The sequence below is a fragment of the Gavialis gangeticus genome, unplaced genomic scaffold, assembly GCF_001723915.1.
Source record: "Gavialis gangeticus isolate Ggan-Ray unplaced genomic scaffold, GavGan_comp1, whole genome shotgun sequence".
Classification (NCBI taxonomy): Eukaryota; Metazoa; Chordata; order Crocodylia; family Gavialidae; genus Gavialis; species Gavialis gangeticus.
Genome location: NW_017729004.1, coordinates 47,334,053 through 47,354,643, shown reverse-complemented (window position 1 = coordinate 47,354,643; position 20,591 = coordinate 47,334,053). Strand labels below are relative to the sequence as shown.

Here is a 20,591-nt window from a genome sequence, read left to right as displayed (position 1 = left end):
CAGCCCATAGCCCGAGACTGGGAGGATTGAAGAAAACACCACTTGTGTCCCCAGACCCTTTAGCCCTGCATCCAAATCTCTGAAGCACCTCATGACCCGGCTAGGAGCACTCCGAGCCATGTCATTGGTACCCACTTGGATGAGGCGCATGGGATAGTGGTCTGTGGGCTGGAGGAGTTTAGGGATCTTCTCTGCAGTATCATAGATGCGGGCCTCTGGGAAGCAGCAAACTTCTTGGGCTAAGGGGTCGGGGCGGCAGATTACCCCCTCAGTCCCCCTCAGGATGGAGTCTTCCATGACAAACACCTTGCGTTTGGTTTTGGGGAGAGCAGGGACGGTAGCTACAGTGTCCTCTGCGTTGCCTCCGGGAGCTGGCAACTCAGCAGGCTCTGCTGGGGCTGCAAGAGGCTCATACTTGTTGCAAAGCTCCAGCAGGGCAGGGGCCTTGGTGCAGCGGGCCTTGGGGCCCTTGACCACCTTGGTCCAACCCCATGGCTGGACAGAAGGAGAGGTCCCTGGGTCTTCCCTTGTCCTGGAGGAAGAGCGTGGTCTACCCTCTGCCTCCCGGGGGAGAAAGACTCCTACTGCCAGGCCTATCTCCTGCTCACAGTCCCTGATGGCATGCAGTCTCTGGACTGTGACCTGGAGCTTCTCCAGCTTGTGCTCCAGAGACCCCAAAAAGGGAGCAGACTGGACAAGGGGAGGTGGCCATGCTCCCGGGCCCCAGAGCCTGAAAAAGGGACAGGCAGCCCCCGCAGCTGAAAGCCAGGGGCTCCATCTGTGTGGAGCCTGGAACCATGGGCTCCATCTGGGTGGCTGTCTCTGAGATGCCGGGGGGGGAGGGGGGACCGCAGAACACTGGTGGACTGGCTACGGTTGAGACTGTCTGCTCTGGGGGACTCACGGGCATGGCCTAGGGCCCTTTCGCTTGCCCTCCTGCGCGAACTCCCACGCTAACTCTCATGCCAGGCTTAGGAGTGTGCCTGTTTGCACAGCCTGTTCACGAGGCTCCGGTCGCGCGGCTCCCTGGGGGGCTGGGCGAAGTAGGAGCCGGGGGGGCATGACCCTCCTTGGTCCAACCTGGCTCACTAGGTCCCTCCCTCCATGGGCCCCTGCTTACCTGCTGGCAGGCCAGGGCTTGTCAGGGGTCCTGGGGTCACTGCTGGGGTCACTGCTGGGGTCGCTGGGCTCATGGGGGTGCAGCGGGCTTACACCTGTGCGTCTTACACTGGAGCATAGGAAACATGAGATGCATAGGAAACATGAAATCACAAATGATAGTGATGTCAGTGGAATTGGTGGATGGCAGATAATTGCCACCCCATACCCGTAATTTTTTTGAAAGGAGAAAAACTGTGCCAAACTCAGGGTACTTCCCCAGGGAGACTGGAGGGACTTTGGCTTCACCAGGTTTAACCCATTGTCAATTGTCTTTCTTGACTAGAAGCTGAAGCATTGGGCATCATATACTTACTGCTGCCCTTTCAGCCCATTCTTTTCTCACTGTTGCAGTTAGATATATTTTTTCTGCCAGTATTTATGTCCAAAACAATATTGAGGTTTTCCATCTTTGCCCCATTTTAAGGAGCATCTTGTTACAAAAATGTTGCTATGGGGGGTCAGACTCCCACCCCTGGGGCCCAAGCAGCTATGAGAAGGGCCCTACAGCTGCTCCCCTCACTGCTTGGGGCAGAGGTGTAACAGCTGGGACCTATTCTCACAGGGGAAGGGGCTCTGGATGCTATCTCCAACTGAGAGGAGGGAAATGAAAAGCACAGAACTTCTTCTTTGCTGAAAATGCAATGTAAATTTATCTGACCTACATCCATCGATGCTTCTCAAGCAAATACCAGGATATCATCCTCCCATTGTACTCAGTCTTGGTGAGGCTGAAGCTGGAGTACTGCATCCAATTCTGGGCTTCACAATTTAAAAAGGATGTTGAGAAGCTTGAGAGAGTCCAGAGGAGAGCACATGATCAGAGGACAGAACAGGTCTTATGATGTGAGGCTGAGAGCCATGCGACTTTTCAGCCTGGAAAAGTGCAGGCTCAGGGGGCACCTGGTGGCTGCTTATAAGTTATAAGGGGTGTGCATCAAAATTTGGGGGAACGCCTGTTCACCAGAGTGCCCCAAGGAATGACAAAGTCAAATGGTCACAAACTCCTCCGAGACTGTTTCAGGCTGGACATAAAGAGAACTTCTTTACTGTCCAAGTTCCCAAGGCTTGGAACAGACTGACATCAGTGGTGGTGCAAACACCTACTCTGGACTCCTTTAAGAAACATTTGGACATTTATCTTGCTGGGATCCTGTGACCCCAGCTGATTTCCTGCCCCCGGGGAAGGGGGCTGGACCTGATGATCTTCTGAGGTCCCTTCCAGCCCTAATGTCTATGAAATCTATGGAAGTCCCTCTACATCTGAAGCTGCCAGTGGTATGACATTATAAAACCTGCACTGTTTTGCCTCCTAATATATGATTTTCCATCCAGGGAATATGCAGTTCAAATTTCCTCTACAGTTTCCTGGATAGAGACTTACTGGGTGTATCTACATGAGACATGTTACTGTGTTGTTGCCTGGTTTACTGCACAGTAAGTGTGCATGTCTACATGTGTACATGCTTATTGTGCAGGAAAAATCCCTAATCACAATTAGATTTGCTACCTGTAAGTGCAGGTAGCAAATTGAAGTGTGATTAGTAACTGCTCAGTAACGCATGTGTAATTGCGACCTGGCTGCCAGGTCTGCCTTGCCATTCGTGGGTGAGCCTGAGGCCAGCCCCAGGGCTGCAACCTAGGAGCTTCTCCTGCTGCAGGACTAGGCTGCCCCTGTGCCAGCCCCTGACTTCAGACTATAAGAACCTGCAGCCATTTTGTGCCCTGGAGCACATATCACATCAGCCTGAGGGCAATATAGGTCCTGTGTGCCTGCCTGTCTCAAGTCATGCACTGTTGCTTGGCCCTGCACTGCCTTGCAGCTACCAGGGCACTACTGTCAGGTCAGGTGGGTGCAGGAAAGTTGCTGCAGCCCCTGACCAGTCTATCAGCACCCCAGGGCTGGTTGCAGGCTGTTTCTGGTGGCAGGGCCAGGGCCACTTCCTTGCTGCAGACCCAGCAGACTGCCCTGTGTCTGCAGCTGCTTCAGAGCATAGTCTGTTCCACACAGCTGTTAGACCCATGCTGTGCCCCGCACTGGACGCTGCTGGCAGATGCCCAGGGTCAACAACAATGGGACAGCCACACAGGGGCCCAGAGAGCCAGTGTGGGACCCACAATGGTCCCCATCCAGGCCTGGCACCTCTCATGTGTGCACAAATGTGCCCTCTACCTGGGGCCCTAACTGGAGCCAGGAGGATGTTGGTGCTCTGGGGCAATGCAGAGGTGCAGCACCAATTTGAGTAGGGCGGGCATTTGAACATCTACATTTATAAGGCCTTGTCAGATGGGACGCAGGAGCACGCGCACTCCCAGTTGGTACAGCAGTGCCACATAAAGGTCAAGGCCTTAAGGGCACAGTGGGTGGCTATGACTGATCACAATCATTGGTCTGGCCAGGCCTGTAAGACCATGTCCTTTGTGGCAGCTGACCCACATTTTGGTGCCCCGGGTCCTAGGCTGCAACTGTGCAGTTTTTACCAGCACAGGTAGGCTGCCCAAGCCGCTGCTCCACCCTGACCCTTCCAGTGACATATCACCAGAGGAGGGATCCTTGGGCATTCAGCATCCTATTCTGCCCAAATCCCCAGCTGCTCAGTTCACCAGTGGCTTGGGGAGCCCTGGCCAGCATCAGCCTCAGCAGCTGCGTAGCCCCAGACCCCACCATGAAGTATGGTTGGCCATGTCACTGCTGGCTGTCAGCAGCAGCAGCTCCTCCACGGAGGTGGACCCTGGCTTGGCACCTGTACACCATGCACCATGGGACCAGGACATAAGGCACAATAAGATGCCAGTGCTGATGGGGAGGACTGTACTGAGCCCCCAGCCACACCAGCTCTGGACACATGGTAACATTAAGAGGATGGCTCTCCAAGCCTCCACCCCTGCCCCTGGTCCCAGTCCCTGCCCCTTCCCCCACTTATCCTCCCTGCCTGGCTCACCCACCCTCTCCTGGCCCCAGGTCACTTCACCACCAGCATGCAGAGAGGTGGGACACAGTGCAAAACTTTGAGCAGCCTGTGCTTCTGCAGGTAGGCATGCATGAGCTTCTTACACTGAGGAATGCACTGATGCCAGCAACAATGTCCTCCTCAGCAGCAGGGGACAGGGACATGTAGTACTGCCACAGGTAGTCCCCCAGGCAGTGGCAGAGCTTGTGGGGCATCCCAGGCTTGCCCCCAAATCATCATAGCTCAGGGTCACAAACCAGGAGTGCAAGTGCACCCGGGGCACAAGGAGGATCATCATCAGCAAGGTATAGTGGCTTGGGCACACCTAAGCCTGCACAAACAGCTTATCATGCACCACCCACAGCATGTGCATCAGGGGCACACTCAGGGCACAGCGGTGGAGGGCTGGCCTCAGGGCACCTCACAAGAGAGCCCTCTGTGGGGAGGGTGGGGGGTGCAGCCAGCTCCTTGTCCCAGTTTTCCAGGAGCCTGGGTGCCACGGGCTAGGCAGCTGCACAACAGAGTGGTGGGCCTGCGGGGGGAGAGTGGAGGAGTGGGGTCTAGTGCCATGGCAACAGCTGCTGCCAGGATCCTGGCCTGTCCTGCCCTGAGGACAGTCTCGGGGAGGCAGGCTGCCTGCAGCCAGCACCCAGTGGGTCACCGGCCCTAAGGGAGTGCATGGAGATGACAGGCTCATAGTTTCATAGTTGGTAGGGTCAGAAGGGAGCTGAGCAGTTCATCAAGTCTGACCCCTTGCCATGGGCAGGAAAGAATGCTGGGGTCAAACAACCCTGGCTAAGTGATCATCCAGCCTCCTTTTGAAGACCCCCAGGCTAGAAGTGAGCACCACTTCCCTTGGAAGTTGGTTCCAGATCCTAGCCACCCTGACTGTGAAGTAGTGTCTCCTGATATCTAGCCTGAATCTACTCTCAGTCAATTTATGGCCATTATTCCTCGTTACTCCCAGTACTGCTTGGGGGAACAGGGACTCTCCCAATGCCTGCTGGTCCCCCTTGGCCAGTTTATAGATGGCCACCAGATCCCCTCTCAGCCTTCTCTTGTGGAGGCTGAACAGGTTCAGGTCCTGTAGCCTCCGCTTGTAGGGCCTGCCTTGCTGACCCCTGATCATGCAAATGGCCCTCCTCTGGAGCCTCTCAATGCTAGCCACATCCCTCCTGAAGTATGGCACCTAGAACTGGGCATAGTACTCCAACTGCAGCCTGACCAGTGTTGCATAGAGGGGGAGGATCACCTCCTTGGACCTGCTTGTGATGCATCTGTGGATGCATGACAAGGTGCGGTTAGCCTTACTGACCGCATCCTCACACTGGCGGCCCATGTTCATTTTGGAATCAATAATGACTCCAAGATCATTTTCTGCCTCTGTGCTGATGGGAAGGGAGTTCCCCAGCCTGTAGGTATACTGCTGGTTCTTCCTCCCTAGGTGCAGTACCCTGTACTTGTCAGTATTGAAACCCATCCTGTTCTCATCCACCCACTCCTGTAACCTGTCCAGATCTAGTTGCAGCCTGTCCCTCTCCTCCAGCATGCTCACTTCTCCCCACATCTTAGTGTCATCCATGAATTTGAAGAAGGTGCTTTTCACCCCCTTGTCCAAGTTGCTGATGAAGATGTTGAACAGTGCAGGCGTGAGGAATGAGCCCTGGAGGACCCCGTTGCCCACATCCCTCCAGGTTAAAAAAGACCCATCCACCACCACTGTCTGGGTGTGGCCCTTTAGCCAATTTGTGACCCATCTGACTATGTAGGCATCAACACCACAGTCGCCTAATTTTTTAATGAGGATAGGGGGAGAGACCATGTCAAAGGCCTTCCTAAAGTCCAGAAAAACTATGTACGCCATGACACCTGCATCCAAGGATTTTGCTCAGCTGGTGGATGCCTGGGCCCGGTTCTGCCTGGTCACCTTACCATGGTCCCTGGGCACCCGTGCACAGACAACCCTCAATCTGAGGCTGGACAGTGCATGGCCTCTGAAGCAGAGTAACTTATTTCTGAAATGTTACAAACTCTTACAAAAGGGTTCTGTCTCCTGGCTCTGCACATCCAGCATCTGGATGTAAGGGACAGGTCACAGGGATCAGCAGGGATGCCAGTTCAGGGATACCACCACCCAGCGTTGGGGCCCTCTGGATGTGCCAGTTACACCAGAGATGCACACAGGACAGGACCCTCCTCCAGCAGCTGGTGGCAGTGGCTGAGCAGTGGGAAGATGATGTATGGGTCTGGTGGGTGGAGGATACTGTGCAGCACACAGGCTGTGATGATGACCTGGGGAGGTTCTCCTTGGAAACCTCAAAGTGGGAAGTGGGGGAGTACCAGTGGCCCTTGAGGCAGCCAAAGCCACTTGAGCAGTGGGCAGGACTTGCCCAGGCAGCAATTAAAGTGGGCTTGGCAAGGATCCAGGTGGCCAATGTAGTCCCTCATCAGCCAGGGCAGGAGCAGCTAGGCAGGGTCCCCAGTGAGAAGAGGTGGGACCATGATGCCACCCAGCTGCAGGTCCAGCAACCCCAGCTTGCTCTCCACCAGTCCCACCAAGGCAGAGTTCCTGAAGATGTGGGCATTGTGCATACTGCCTGTCTATCTAGTGCTCACATGCATGAACATGCTGCGGTGGTCCATGAGAACCTGCAGGACCATAGAGTGGAATCTCCTACACCTATAATAGAGGTGGTCTCCATGGGGTGGGCAGGTGACCAGTATGTAGGTCTTGTCCAGGGCCCTGATACACAGGGGGAATCTTGCCACCACCGCCTGGGGGTTATGGATATGGAGGACAGTGTCTGCCAGCATGTCCTGGAGGGCCCCATGCACTTCCAGGGCAGTCTCCCCCATGGTGGCCTTGCTCATGCCCAACAGGTGGCCCACATACTGGAGGCTGGCACGCGTAGCAAGCTTCAGCAGTGCCAAGGCCAGGCAGGTGCCAGCAAGGAGGGCCGGGTGCATGCCAGTGTCCTGGCACTCCAGATGGGACTGGAGCTACTGGAGCAGGTCCCCAAAGGTGGCCCAGGTGAGCTGGAAGGCATCCGCCCACTGTTTGCCATCCAAGTTCTGCTGGACAAGGTGCTGCCACCAGTGCTGGCTGGTGTGGTGGGCCCAGAGGCAGCAGGGCTGGAGGCCCAGAAGGGTGATGGTGGCCCTGGCAGTGGCCTCATGGAGCCGCTTGTTGGCATCCCTAGTGGCAGCATCTGCATGGTGCCTGCAGCACTGGGATGGTGTGTTGCAGTGGTCAGGTGGTGGTGCAGCGTGAACTGAACTAATGTAGCTGATGTTAACATAGAGTGTAATAATAGTGAAATATAACCATGTTAGTCTTGTCCTATAAGCAACTTAAAAACTCCATTTTATATCCTTCTGCTTGATATAAGTTAATGAACTCTAGATAGCCCTTATGTATGAGTGTGTGTAAAAGGGTGAATGGTGAAAGAATGGCATAGAGACGGAACAAGATTTAACTGTTTATGTAGGCAACAAGGCGCCAAATGTAAGTTACCAGTCAGTAAACTAATTAATGAATAGCTGAAGAATCCCTTTTAAGACTAGGACACAAAGAAGATAACGAAGAGAAGGAATGTATCCATCCTGCCAGACGGGCAACAACAACACACCAAGGCTAAGATAAGCTGAAGACAAAAGAAGAAAAACTGCAAAAACAGAAGCTGGGTATGGAAAACTCCCAAAGCCCTAAACAAAGGGTGTCAATCCCTATGAAAGAACACTTTGAAAATGCCAAATTGGGTGAGTCTCTTTCTCTACTGTTGTTTCATCAGAGCACAGATGCATCTGTTCACCCTGCTCCAGCTATTATCTTCAAATCTGCTATCTTTAAATCATCATCATCTACTCAATAAGCCTGGGTTGGCCACCCTGGGCTGATATTGAGCAACTATTGCTGGTAACTATATTTGGTGTCTGTGTGGATGAAATGGTTGTTTTGTGTATGTGTGTGCCTGATGTGTATGATGATTTGTGTGTGTTTGTATGAATGGTGTGTCCGAACCTATATGTCCAACTCATGTAATCAATAAATGTGGTACCTTGCCTTATTCCCCTTTATAAGGTCTCCTTTGTGATTTGAGCAATTGGGAATATGTGTAACAGTGGCTGGTTGTGGGGGAGCCAGGTGGAACGAGCAGGCTGTGGTCCAGGCAACAGTCAGTGCAGTGGGACAGCAGGGTGATCAAGGTGGCCAGCAGGATCCTGGGATGCTGTTTATCACTGCCAGGGCCAGGGGTTGGGGGCAGCCATAGTGCAGGGAAGCAGAGTGGGCTTGAACAAAGCACATTGCAGGACTGTAAGGATCTGGCAGCAAATTTTCTGTGTAGTCCCTGCACTGGTAGGCACCTAACCAAACACCTTTACTGTACAATAGCTTACCGCACAGTAAATCTAGGCTGGAGTAAATGTATGTGTAGATGTGCCCACTGATCCATAATTCTGCAGTTTGGCATTTTTATTCCTGAAAAATTATTTTCAGTGTTTTATTGCAGTTGACTGAGAAACTGGACAAGCAAAATGAACCCTGAGAGGGACTATGACTGCATTAATAAATGCACCAGGCAGTAAGCATCAGGGAAGAGAAGAGCTACTTAAGCTGACAGACAATAATAGCATAAGAACAAATGGATATAAACAGGCCATGAATATATATGGGCTGTAAATAAGAGGAAAAATGGTTTCTAACTGTAAAAAGAGCCTTCTAGTTCTGGAGCAGTAGGTAGTGGTTTAGGGAGGTGCCTGGAATCAGTGACCCCAGGTCCTTCCAGTCTTATGTTCCAAGTAATATTTGCTTACTTAACTTAAAGTAGTTCATTTATATGACTTAAATTTAATAATCAATTCAGTATTTTCAAACATATGTAGTGTCTGCTCATTCTCTCTGGCCAGCTCCCTGACCTCCAGTTTCCATAAGATATTGCCACTAAATTAATCTTCCTTTTCCATGGTTATGTCACTCTTCTCTTGAAATCTCATCACTGACTTACTCTTGACTGTATACAGACCCAAGGGGCTTTTATTTTTACTTCTGGGGAATTTCATGGCTTTACCCTGTATCATTGCTTTTGTTTCTTCCCACTTTTTCCTCCCATTATTGTATTTTCTACCATGATGTGTCTCCTCTTTGCAACTTGCTCCCTCTGCTAGGGATTCAAATTGGTTCTCTCTTTGAGCTCCACTTCTCCAAGTCCTGAGAGAGATGCCAGCATAAAGGAATTTCCTGAATCTGATCTGATTCTCCTTCTCCAACCCAGCCTAGCTCCCCTTATATCCCTTGTATGACATCATGCTGGCCTTGTCCAGTCAGGGAGCACCACATTGCAGTCTCTCTCCCAACCAATTGGCTTGAAGAATCCTCTGCTTCCACTGGCCAATGAAACTATAGCTTTTTACATACTTTTCCCAGATACAGGCCCCACTTGCCATGTGCTCAGCACATGGCCAGAACAACTGAGGCCATCTTGCCCATATCAAAACACACACACAAAAACACAATATACAACCCAGTGTGTGTGTGGGGGGTGTTATACATATATATAGCTCTATATTTATACAGCTCTTTATCTATAGCTCTATGTAGTTGCTGGTTGACTGGTCTTGCTGTCATCCTTCACAAGTCAGCTTTTAAAGTGTTTGTAAGGCAAATGACAATTGTCTTAGAAAAATATCAGCTAGGTCCTATAATTATTCAAATGAATAAGTATTGTTAACATAAATCCTTCTCCATATAGATAAAGACACTGTCAGATTTTGGACTACAGATCCTTCTACAGGTACCTATTATCAGATAAACTCCCAATCAGCTCTAACTTGGCACCAGGCAAGAAAAAGTTGTCAGCAACAGAATGCGGAATTGCTGAGTGTTACAGAGATTCATGAACAAACGTATCTGAGAGGTAAAGTAACAAACCATTTGAAAGTCCTGTCTTCCATTCTAGGAACAGTAGATGTAGTATGGTAACAAGGGTGAGGTGATGGATTTGGTAAATACCATAAGCACCTAAAAATTCAATTTCATGCTGATCACTGGTATTTGTGAACTTGGAACAAATTTAGTAATTATTTTCAGCAAAAAGAATTCAGAAAAGTTTTGAAAAAGCTTAAACAGTGCATTTCAACAGCTTCTAAATGAAATGTTTGAACATTTAGAAATGATACTTCTTTCAAAATTTTGTTAAATTTACTTAGTTTTTATTTCAGCCTCACTGCAGAATATAATTCCATACTATTCATTCTGATGCTCAAGCTGTTTTTGCTTATCAGCAATGACATTTCCATTTAAGTCTTTCAGAGGAGCTATATTTTCTTTTTGCCTGGACCTGGTTCATTTGATAACTTAGGGCGTGTGTAGATGAAACGAGGGCCCTAAATTGAAGCGGTTGGTTTTTAAAAACACCGCTTCAGTTTAGGGCCCTTTAAAATCCCATGTTGTACACACATTGACATACCTGTCTCTTCAGTGGCGGGGAGAGCAAGCTGTCTGTGGGTGGAGTGGTCCCTGGGCTGTAGGGGGGGAGGGGGGCTGCTGGTGCGTCCCTCCGCAGCAGCGGCACCCCCCCCAAGTGGCACCCACCTGCAGGCACCCAGCTCGGGTGGTCCTGGGGGAAGCACTGGGCCACTGCACAGCTCATGCATGCAGGCAGGCTCCAGGGGGGGAAAAAGTAAAAATCAGGCTCGCCACTTTTCTTGGGTGGAGCTTGATTTCCCAGGCTGCTGCAGGGCTTCCTGAAGAGCCCCTGAGCTAAGCAGAGCCCAGTGCTTTGCTCCGTGGCTGTAGGGACAGCAAACTTAAACTCCTCAAAGAAGTTTTAGTTTGCTGAGCCCCAAGTCATTTAAGGTGCATTATACCACTGAATTTCCTACAGCAGCTGGGATTAATATACCACCAATGCGTGCAAACACTGACACCATTAAAGGAGTGCAAAAGCATTTATCCCACTTTAAAATTTTGTGCACACATGCCCGTTATTTTGTCTATACAAGGCCTTTGTACATTTCATGGTTATCACCTGCATCAGCTGCTTTCTGAATATCATCACAGAGTTTCAGCCAAAAATCTTGGGCACACCTCTTAACCTTCTTTTGCATTTTTCTTTGAGCTTGTCTCAGACTTTCTAGGATTATGGTGTTGGAAGATTTCTTATAGTTGGTTAGCACTGTCCTTTTGTTCTTAACTTGTGGTACAAGGGTTTCAGAGTGCTATTCAAACCAGTCTGCATTTTTCTTGTGTTTTTTGACAAATACTGTTATAACTGCATTGTACATGTTAGATTTTAAGCTTTCCCAAGCCTCGTAGCTGGGATGTTAGGTAAAAATATACTCCAGTGAGATAGAAATCAAACATGAAGAGCTTGAAGGATTACCACAGTTCAAGGCTATGATGGATTTAGAAAATGTGTGTACATTAGAAGATTTGCAGAAAGCCATTAAATTGATTCCTGGGAACAAGGCATCCAGCAACAACTGTTTGCCTGATGAAATCTATAATGTGCCAACAATGGATTACTTCAAATCTTCATGAAGTTATACCGTTGAAAAGAGGAAGTGGTATAGCAAGATTTCAAAGATGCTCGATTTGTACAACTGTACAAAAACAAAGAACATGGAAGCAACTGTGACAGCAATAGAGGTATCTCTCTGTTGAATATCATCAGAAAAATTGTAACTCACATCATGCTCCATAGGCTGCAGTCTCTAAGTGAAAGAATATATCCTGAAAGTCAATGCAGTCTTCGCTCAGGATGCTCCACCTCCATTGCTATGATATTTTCAGTCAAGCAACTGCTAGAGATGTCTAGAGAAAAATGAATACCATTGTATATAGCCTTTGAGTCAACAGACAGGGCCTTTTTACTTTTATGAAGAAATTGGTTTGGCCCCCCAAACTATTGAATATCATTCACTCATTACATCAAGGTAGGAAGGCAATGGTAATGTATGAAAACAAAGAATCAAACAACTTTGGCATTGATATTAGGGTGAAATAGGGGTGGGGAGGTGTCTTAGCCTCTGTGCTTTTAAACATCTACTTTTCATTCCTGCTTCTTCACGCATTTAAGGACAGCAACAGTGGCATTTGTCTGTGAACCGGACTAAATGGAGGCTTGTTCAACATCACAAGGTTTGGAGTGAAAACCAAGGTGAAAGAACGTGTTCTGAGAAATTTCCTGTTTGTAGAATGGTGTGGCCTTGGTTGCTTTTGGTGAGTCTTCCCTGCATATAATCTCATGGTCAGATTTTCTGAATCATGCAAGAGCTTTGGGATGACAATTAGTCTCAAGAAGACTGTGATCATGTACCAAAGGGTGAAAAAACCAATACTGGACATCACTCTGGAGGATAAATTTTGTGGTGTCAGTGACAGTTTTTGCTACTTGAGTTCAACAGTCAGCAGGAATCTTGACTTTCAGGCTGAACTGACTAACAGAATCAGAAAAAGCAGCTAAGAATTTTGGGCTACAGGCAACCCCCACTTAACACCGTTTCACTTAGTGCTGTTTCGCTATAACACTCATTTGAAATTAATACCTGATTTCACTTAGTGCTCAGCAAGTTTTGTTATAATGCTTACGATAGTCATCCTGCGTCATTAAAATCAATTGCGGTTGCCATCTTGGGTCGTCAAATACTTTTGGTTTCGCTTAACATCGGTTTTTCAGGAACCAAATAAGAGCACTAAGTGGCGGTTGCCTGTATGACAGAAAAGTGCATGGAATAGCAGCAAACAATCAGCTATAATAGATATGAATCTATGTTACCCCTGCTTTATGATTCAGAAATATGGATTACATATGCTAGGCATATCACGAGGCTGACCAGCTTCCGCACATGTGAGATCCTGAAAATAAAGTGGGAAGACAGAATATCAAACACAGTGGTACTGGGGCATGCAGGACTGACATGCTTAGAAACCACTATCAAGGAGAAAAGGTTGCGATGGATCAGCCATGTAAGGAGAATGGAAGAATATTCCCCAAGAATATTTTGTATAATGAGATTTGAGATGGCTCTAACAAGTGGAGTCTCCCTCTATGGTGGTAGCATGATATGTGCAAACATTATATGAAGTCATTCAGCATCAATGTAGTATCAATGTGCTGGGTGGAGCATGTAGAATCCCATCCAATCTGGAGGGAACATCTGGTACTGGGTACAGCTCAACATGAAGTGGCTTTGATCCAGAAGCAAAAATGAAAAAAAGGAAAGCAGCATGCTGTAAATTTAGACTCCAACTTAGACAACATATGGATCTTTGAAGCTTGTAACAAGCTGTGTTGCTCTCAAATGGGGCTTGTCAGCCAAAAACGGAATAATCTGGCATCTGACTAGCCTCTTACATGTACAGCATGATCCAGAGGACTGACGTGTTTGTTCAATAAAATCACCTTCTTTTCCTTTTATTTTTTAATTTATTCACCAAGCCCCCAAAATCAGCTATTTTCTCTGACTTAAATATGGGTATTTCTGTTGGCCTTTTTGGAAAGACCTTGTTTTATGCTTGTAACTACATTGCTGAAATTACTCAGTGGATTTCCAGACTGACTGAAAGATAATGTAGCAGGACTGGATTCCACAGGTAGCCCTGATGCCCCTTGGTAGCTTCACTGATCCTTCTTGGTGCCTGCTCTAGGGTGCCCTCCCTTCTTCTCACCTGCTATGCCTTGGTTGGAACAACTGAAATAGGAAAGTGGAAACCGCCTCTGGGGTCCTACAGTGGGCCTTAGTCCATCTGCCTGACCATGGATCCCTCTCAGAACCTATTGGTCTCAATCTTGCTCTCAATTGAAGTTGGGCCCTTGTGACCTGTATGTGCTGCCCTGGGGCACTAGATGCCTTATGGGCTACTTGCCATGCCTCTCAGGTGTTACGAGTCATCACTCAGGTGGGGTGCTATGCCCAGAGTCAGTGTCAGGGGGCCTCAGGCCTCTGTTCTCTTGTTGGGGCCTCACCCTCTGCCCCTTTCCTCTAGCTGGACCCTCTCACCTCAGCCCACTACACCAGACTGGGCTTCCAGGCTCCATCCCTTAGTCTGGCTTCCAAGGTTTCAGCCCCTTTCTAGGCTTTGGTTCTGGCTCTTTTGGCCTCAGGTCTCTGTCTTCTTCAATCTCTTCTACTCTCAGGGTTCTGGGCAGCCCCTACTGGTCTCTGGTTTCACCCCCTAGGGCTGTGGGACTCTGTGTCTGTTTCCACCCTTCTTGGGCACTAGGCCCCCAGCCTCAGTCTCTGCCTTGCTCAGGCACAGGGTCTTTGACCTTATCTCTGCTTTCCTTGAGCATTGTGCCCCTGACCCTATGCCACTGTTTCTGCCCTTCTTGGGTATTTGGGCCCCCAACCCAGTCTCTGTTCTCCTTGTGCACTGTAGTTCTCAGGCACTATTGGGACCTCCACCTCCCTTTATTAGTCCCAAACCTGGTCCACTGGTTTTTAACTATAACAGAAACATGCGCACACTGGCTGCAACAAAACACCAAGCCTGCTGGCTCTATAGGAAACCCACCCCTCCAAGCCGTGAGTCCCTCACTTGCAGGCTTCATTGCAGGCAGACCCCAGGAAATCCCTCAGTTATAGTCCTCTCAGTGCAGAGCTCTTTCCTTGGCAGCCTGCAGGGTCAGACTGATCTTGCCTTCAGTTTATATGTCTTCCAGGCCCTGCCAGTCAGGTGACTTCCTTGGGGTTGTCTGCTAGCTCTCCCTAAGCAGGCTTGTTGCTTAACTTGGTGGCAGTTTACTGCTACTGCCTGGTGTCCTCATTAACCCCTGGCTGTGAATCAGGTAAATCCCAGCTGTGAGTCCTTCCTGCAGCTCATTAATTGACTACTTCCTACTCTCCCAGAAGACAGCCCCATCCCAGGCTCTATTTACTTGGATTACAAGTCCTTTTGTCTTAGTGACTTGTTGATCCAGGTAGCTTCAGTTTTAGGCAGGTATGCATGTTTTACCTAATAGGAGTCTCTCGCTCCATATTACACATCCATATGGGTTACACTGAGCTTTGTGAGAAATTAGGGATACAATGTCTTGCCAAAACCTGAGGGTAAATTGTCAAGTAACATTGTATTATCCCATGAGAAAATTCTGAAGCATTTTTAGGAATGTGTAGTCCTATTCTATGGGAGAATTTCAGTAATTTACAAGGTGATAGTTTTACTGATTAGTATAGATATAGTGAACTGAATCATTTAATTTCTTTTGGCCATTTAGGATTAACTGAAGGGATTAATTCTTCACTATGGACTGGACTTAACAGATTGGATTTAAAGAGTGGATGGCAGTGGACTGGTGGCAATCCTTTCAGATACTTAAACTGGGCACCAGGTAGCTATTAAATCCATTTCATGATGGGTAGTTAAAAGTATAATTTGAATTGAAAACCACAAAACAATAAGCATAACCTTATTTTTCAGTATGTTACTAAGTGCTTTACAGGATCTGAGCTTTAATGAATAACTTAAACGTGAAATATAGAAGTCAAGGCTCCATAGAATCTAGAAAAAGCTTAAACACTAAAATTATCTTCTAGTTGTTTTGATATTTTCTTAACATATGGATCATTAAAATCATGCTGCTTCTTCCAGAAAAATATTATTCTATTCTTTAAAGGGCATAAATTATTCTCCATCTTTTGTTTCTTATGATTATGGCTGTGATATTTCTGCTAACATTTTTTCTATGGAATTGTCACTGGCAATATCCACTTTTGTGAAGGAGTAAGCAAATGAAGGAAACAAATATCTAAGGGATAAATATTTTGCTACAAATATCCATACTAAATAACAAAAAAAGAGAAGACTATGCATTACCTGTTGCATCAAAATAATATCCAGTAATCAGGAGAAGTGTTTCTAAATAGAAAATTTCCCTGATTTTTTTATGTACCATCACATAATAACATTCCCTTAACTTCTTTGGAATCAAAAGAGACAGCATTTTAACAGAATTGGATTCTCCCAGCACTAAGACAAGAATAACATATTAGCTTTATTTCTTGCTCCTCTCAAAATGTGGGGAAAACAAAGAAACAAAGCAAAACAGACTTCTTTCTGAAAATTTGTGTTTAGTCATTATTTTGGCTATTGCATTTTTAGCCACCTAGTGATGCTTTTGTAATATTATAAAGATGTTTTAAAATTTATTTTGTATTCATTTATCCTCCTTCAAAATTTTGTAGGGAAACTATGAATGGTTTGCAGATGATTTAAAAAACGAATTTATATTATGTCTTATTTTCAGTATCAATCAATCAATTGTTCTTTCTTCTATCAGCACATGAATTCATAACTCTTTCTGTAAAATATGTTTATTCAAGAATCAGTAGAAGAATCTATCACACAAATTTAATTAAATTCTGTCCTTGGGTTTCATTGGTATTAGCAAGGAAGGAAGGATGTGATTTTTATTTTTAACATTACACTCTCAATTTAGGCAACTATTGGAAATTATATTAAATATAAACTTCTGTGAATGTAAATTCTTTTCTGGAAAAAGGTGGAATATTGCTGGCTGAAATTCAATGAGAAAAACGAGTATTCTCCTTTGTATTCTGAACTCAGAATTCTACTGGGCTTTCAGGGAGGTTCACTTTTTGTATCTTTCTCACAGGAAACCCTTCCTCAGATGCTGGGAAAATCTGCGCAGCTTTAAATCCTGGAACGAATTTTAAATGGGAAAACCGGGATTGTGGAGAGAAAATTGGCTATATTTGCAAATGGGGAGATACCCATTTAGCTAATATCACTATTCCCTCAGGTATATTGGTCAGAACTGACCTCTGACCATCTCAATTGTATGGCATTCCAGTTTGCAAAACTGAACAGGTTGAAATGCATTTTAATGTCATAAGAGATAAACTGGCATAGAAATATGAGAGAGAAACATAAGAATTTTAAATCTTTACTTTCCCCAAGCACAACAGATAATCAAATGCTTCACTTGAATACCTCTGGTGATGGGTGTAAAAGCTGGAGCAAATTGCCAACTACAGCAAACAGACTTATTTTCTCAGAGGAGGGAAGAAACAAAGCAATGACAGACTGAGGGAAGGAGAACTAGAATATCACAGAGCTACAAGAGGTGTTTTAAGAGCATTGCTTTTTTATGTTAGCTTTTCATTATATATCATTCTAGAAAATCTGTCTGCTCCTATATCAGTTTGGTCTTGCTTACCAAAACAGCATATTTAAAAAATATTCAAGCTAAAGACATTGACTGTTAGGTACAATATTTTCTAATATTTGGTTAAGTGATAGTCAGTTACTAATACATTTAAAAAAATAGGTCAATATTAAAAATTTAACATAATTCTTTAATTTCAATAGGAGATGAAAATCTTATATGACATTTAAAATAATACCTATATTCAAATGTGTTCATTTTACAAAGTGTAAAATGCTATATTTTTATGTTCACACTTAACATATTTACTATTGATCGTATTTTAATATTTCATTGGACTGTAATGGCAGACTTGATCATCAGATTTTTATTCAGACAGAGAAACTACTGTCTGTCTCATTTAGTTTTTGCAGCTATTAAAATACTCTGAAACAGTGTAACTTGATTTTTAGGTGACTTTGAGTCTGTTCATTGCCCAGATGGATGGAGGTCATATGCTGGTCACTGTTACATGATATACAGGGAGCCCAAAGTGTGGGAAGAAGCTTTGACTTCCTGTAGAAAGAATGATGGCGATCTTGTCAGTATTCATAACGTAGAAGAGCACAGCTTCATAGTGTCTCAGCTTGGGTATAGTGAGTATTCCTATTTGGCAGCATTTTGTATGTATTCACTTTTAAAATGTAGCAGTGATCTGATTTTAGTTTTAGTTTTAACAATGGCATTTAACATCAAACATCTGCATGAAGGGAGCAGCAGCTGCACCTAATTACAGCTGAGCAGAAATCAGAATTATCTGTCTCTGTTAAGGTAATTTTTCTTCCTTTTGGGAAATATGCCCTGCTAATTTGCATAACTTTGAGGAGCCTTTGTTTTCTCAAGCAAGAAAGAAGTAGGGGGGGGAAGGGAGAAACATGGTATTAGTATTATACATGCTACTTCAGCATCACCTTAGCTGTTGTACTTGCACTGTTCCTGTTTTCTTCCTACAGCTTCTCACCCTGCAGGTCTCGTGCTGACAACTGCCTTTCCATTGGGAAGACCTTTGGAGAGGGAGAACCATATTTTGTTGAACCATATTTTGTTAGGCAGGTAGGGAGGTAGGGTGAGGCAGAAGTAGCAAAGGGACTAACACACAGTCAGTGCATTCTGTGACTGAGGTCATGATTGCCAAGAAGCCAGGAATAGCAGAGCAGGAGACCTTGGCTATGTTATATAGGGATGCTGACACGAGCCCCCCTCCACCCATCCTGACTTACTTTAGATTGAGTGACCACCCTAAAGTTGGTCTAACCTCCCCCTAACATCTCCAAATGTCTTTATATACACCCAAATTTATCCTGTTGAAGAAACCACCAATTTCCCTTTTTTTCACCACTTAATTTGTGTCAGCAGTTCTTGTCAGAGTAAAGATGACTGCAGAGCTGTTTGGCTGCCAGCCCTATCAGGTTTTGCAAGTGTGTGTTCTATTGTGAATTAAAATGGGGCATATGTGTTGAAAATTAGCTATCAGGGCGTATACATTTTTTCTAATACAGGCATGGTTTTTGACTGGAGTGCCAAAAAACCTGCGACATCTACTTTGTAAGGTGCCAGAGTGCTGGCATACCAGAAAAATAAAAGTGGGGCAGGGGTACATGGCAGGATGCACAGAATATTAATATAGTTAATAATAATAAACATTGCTTTTTTTTTAACAGTGGCAGAAGAGCCAGTGGTGAAGCTGCCCCGAGTGCAGCGCTGGACAGTGACTCTCCCCTACCTCCTGCCACCAGGCTCGGCTCCATGGGGCTGCAGATTCTCCTACTGCCGGGCTGTACTCACCACGGCTGTGCTCCGAGCGACTCCGCCACTGGGTCTCCTGCTGCCTCTCACCACCAGGCTGAGCTCCATGGGGCTGGAGGAGCTGCTTGGAGCACAGCCCTGGTGAGTAGAGCCTGGCAGCTGCAGGCTCCACAGCCCCACGGAGCTGAGTCTGGTGGCAGGTTGCAGAGAAGAGCCACTTGCCAGACCTACGCTCCAAGCCAGGGCTCCACTTGGAGTAGCAAAACCACTGGCTCTTCTGCCGCCAGGCTGAGCGCCATGGGGCTAGTGGAGCCTCTCAGAGCACAGGCTTGGCTCTCCCCTGCTTCCTGCTGCCTGGCTGCACTCTGAGTGGCTCCACCAGCCTCACAGAGCTGAGCCTGGTGGCCGGAGGTGGGAGAAAGCCACTGGCCAAGGCTGTGCTCGCAACAAGGCTGGCTGCACTCTGAGCAGCTCTGTCACTGGCTCTCCACTGCCTCCCACCACTTCCTGCTGCCAGGCTCAGCTCTGTGGGATTGCCGAGCCTCTAGCCACTGGGCTGTGCCCACCAGGGCTACACTTGGACCCAGGGCTGTGCCCCAAGTGGCTCTGCGAGCCCCATGGAGCTCAGCCCGGTGGCAGGAGGTGGTGGAGAGCCAGTGGTGGAGCCACTCCAAGCACAGCCCTGGCTTCGAGCTCAGCCGTGGCCAGTGGTTCTCCCCCTCCTCCCACCACCAGGCTGTGCTCACCAGGGCTGCACTCCAAGGAGCTCCAGCAGCCCCATGGAGCTCAGTTCGGCAGCAGGAGAGCCAGTGGTGGAGCCACTCAGAGTGCAGCCCAGCAGCAGGAGGCGGGGAGAGCCAGGGCTGCACTCTCCAGCCCCAGGGAGCTCAACCTGCCCTCCCAGCACTGCTGGACTCCTTCCAGGGGTGCAGGCCCCCTGATCTGTGTGCAGGATGACAGGAGGCTGGTGCTGCCTGGGGCCAGCAGCAGCACCAGTCTTGCTGATGCTCGATGTGGGCTGTGCCCAGTGTGGCAGCGGCAGCCTGCCACATGGCTGCATCCCACGTGGCAGCGGCAACCTCCTGTCATCCCATGTGCATATCTGCGGCCCACTCCCCCGGGAGGAGTCTGGCACAACCCCACAGACTTCCCGGTGGCACAGGCCCCCAGATCTGCATGAGGCATAACAGGAGGCTGCCACTGCTCGCAAGTGACACAGGTTTTGCTTTTAGCACCTTGAAGTGCAGTGTCCCAGAAACCCCTGCACCTATCTCCTTGAAACTTGTCAGGCTTCAGCCCATGGAAGGATCTACCATCCCTCAAATTTTCATCCAAGTCAGGCAAGAAATGACAAAGTTATAGGCATTTTAATGATTCCCCATTATAGCCTATGGGCAAAATGTTGAAACATGTCGAAACAGCGAAATGGTTTTGACAAAACGAAAAGGAACAGTGCTTTGAAATGAAATGATGAAACAAAACACTGTCCCTTTGAAACAGTGAAACAGAAGTCAAAACAAAATGGTGCTGTTTCACACAGCCCTAATATAAACTGGTTTGGAAGAGA

General features: G+C 47.3%; 1 protein-coding gene across 1 annotated transcript in view; it reads left to right on the top strand.

Moving 5' to 3' along the window:
• LOC109291105 (macrophage mannose receptor 1-like) overlaps positions 1-20,591 on the top strand; it is a 151,818-nt gene that overhangs the window by 9,072 nt on the left and 122,155 nt on the right. Inside the window, exons 3-6 of the mRNA XM_019507966.1 lie at positions 9,860-10,024; positions 15,329-15,442; positions 16,727-16,873; positions 17,692-17,874. Coding sequence (XP_019363511.1) covers positions 9,860-10,024; positions 15,329-15,442; positions 16,727-16,873; positions 17,692-17,874 — 609 coding nt within the window. The remainder of the gene's footprint in view (positions 1-9,859; positions 10,025-15,328; positions 15,443-16,726; positions 16,874-17,691; positions 17,875-20,591) is intronic.